The following is a 2291-nucleotide window of genomic DNA, read 5'->3' as shown; positions in this document are numbered from 1 at the left end:
TAACCATCTCACTCTCTGCCACCCTCTTCTTTTTCCTTCAATCTTTCCCAGCATCAGGGTCTTTTCCAATGAGTTGACTCTTCAGATCAGATGGCCAAAATTTTTCAGCTTCAGCAACAGTCCTTCCAGTGAATATTGAGGACTGATTTCTTTTTGGATTCAGAGTGATGATGAATGTGTTGGTATTGTGTCTGTCATAGCCTGCATCTTCATGCTTCCCTGTCTTTTGTCTCCCCTAGACCTTCCTCCCAGGAACATGAGGAACCACACAGAGCTGAATGAGTTCATCCTACTGGGAATGCCTCAGACACAGGGACTGGAGACTGTGCTCCTTGGCATCTTCTCATTTATTTACCTCTTCACCCTGCTGGGAAATCTGCTCATTCTTCTAGCAATTGTCTCCTCCTCGACCCTTCACACTCCCTTGTACTTCTTCTTGGGACTCCTATCGATTTTGGACATGCTGTTCCCCTCTGTCACCTGTCCCAAGATGCTATTCTATCTCTCTGGCCAGAGCCACGCCATATCTTATAAGGGATGTGCTGTTCAGCTCTTCTTTTATCATTTCCTGGGTTCTACGGAAGGCTGCCTCTATTCTGTGATGGCTTATGATCGTTTTGTTGCCATCTGTCACCCACTGAGATATATGCTCATCATGAGACCTGGAGTCTGTGTTGGTTTGGTCTTGGCAGCCTGGTTGGTGGGTTGTCTTCATGCCACTATCTTGACATCTTTTACCTTTCAGCTACCCTACTGTGGCCCCAATCGGGTGGACCACTTCTTCTGTGACATTCCTGCTGTCTTACCCCTGGCTTGTGCTGATAGCTCCCTGGCCCAGAGAGTGGGTTCCACTAATGTTGGCTTTCTGGCTTTAACGCTTTGGTTGAGTGTTTGTGTCTCCTACACACACATTGGGATTGCCATTTTGAGGATCCATTCGGCAGAGGGCAGGCAGAAAGCTTTCTCTACCTGCAGTGCCCACCTCACTGCCATTCTCTGTGCCTATGGGCCTGTAATCTTCATCTATCTGCAGCCCACACCCAACCCTTTTCTCAGTGCCACGGTGCAAATATTAAATAATATTGTCTCACCATGCTGAACTCATTAATCTATTCTTTAAGGAAGAAAGGTGAAAAGCTCACTAAAAAAGGCATTCTATAATGTAGTATTTAGTGCTCTAGACTAAATTATGAGTTTTGTGAAGGATTTTAGATTTATTGTCTTTTAACACCATTCTCCAATTTCTTCTTTTTTAAAAAACATTATTGTAGTATAGCTTTTTTACAATGTTGTGCTCATTTCTTCTGTACCTTAAAATTAATCAGCCACACCCACACATGTACTAAGCTGCATCAGTCATGTCCGACTCTTTGCAACCCCATGGACTAAAACCTACAAGGCTCCTCTGTCCATGGGATTCTCCAGGCAAGAATAGTGGAGGGGGTTGCCATTTCCTACTCCAGGGGATTTTCCTAACCCAGGGATCAAACCCGTGTCTCCTGTATCTCCTCCATTGGCAGGCAGGTTCTTTATACACACTCATATATCCCTTCTTTTTTGGATTTCCTTCCCATTTAGGTCACCTCAGGGCACTGAGTAGAGTTCCCTGTGCTACAGTGTAGGTTCCTATCAGTTATCTATCTTATACATAATATCAATAGTATTTATATGTCAGTCCCAATTTCCCAATTCATCCCACCACCACCCCCCATTTTTGAATTGGTGTCCATAGGTCTATTCTATACCTGTTTCTCTACTTCTTCTTTGCACATAAGATAATCTATTTCTTCTTTTTTGTTTGCTTTATTTTAATTTTTTTTATTTTTTATTGGAGTATAGCCAGTCAACTATGTTGTGATAATTTCAGGTGAACAGCAAAGGGACTCTGCCATTCATATACATGTATCATTCTCCTCCAAACTCCACTCCCTTTTAAATGAATAAACAGTTCATGGAAAATGCTTCCTCACATTTGTCTTATTCACTGTTGTATCCGCAGGACATGGCTCAGTGATCTAGTAAGTGCTATGCATGAGTTTATTAAGTGAATGAATGGGTACCACTTAACCTTTCAAATTTGATGTAATTTAATATTTATTTACTATAAACAGAAACATAATTTCAATAATTGGGAAACAGAACAACCACATAAACTGATTTAAATACATATCCTCTTAAAGTTGAGGAAATATAAAACCAAATCTGAATGAACTCTAACCACTTTTCTCAATTCTCAGATCAGTGTTGTGATGACTGGCATGGCAAAACAATTAAATCATTTTAAATCTTTC

General features: G+C 41.2%; 1 protein-coding gene across 1 annotated transcript; it reads left to right on the top strand.

Moving 5' to 3' along the window:
- Positions 1–256: 256 nt before the first annotated feature.
- Positions 257–1099, top strand: LOC105002012 (olfactory receptor 148-like). The gene has a single exon (XM_010858464.1). The coding sequence runs from the start codon at positions 257–259 to the stop codon at positions 1097–1099; it is 843 nt and encodes a 280-aa protein (XP_010856766.1).
- Positions 1100–2291: the final 1192 nt, after the last annotated feature.

The sequence above is a fragment of the Bison bison genome, unplaced genomic scaffold (genome assembly GCF_000754665.1).
Source record: "Bison bison bison isolate TAMUID 2011002044 unplaced genomic scaffold, Bison_UMD1.0 scf7180017864388, whole genome shotgun sequence".
Taxonomy (NCBI): domain Eukaryota; kingdom Metazoa; phylum Chordata; class Mammalia; order Artiodactyla; family Bovidae; genus Bison; species Bison bison.
The sequence above is the reverse complement of the archived record's forward strand: the minus strand, read 5'-3'. Positions and strand labels throughout refer to the sequence as shown.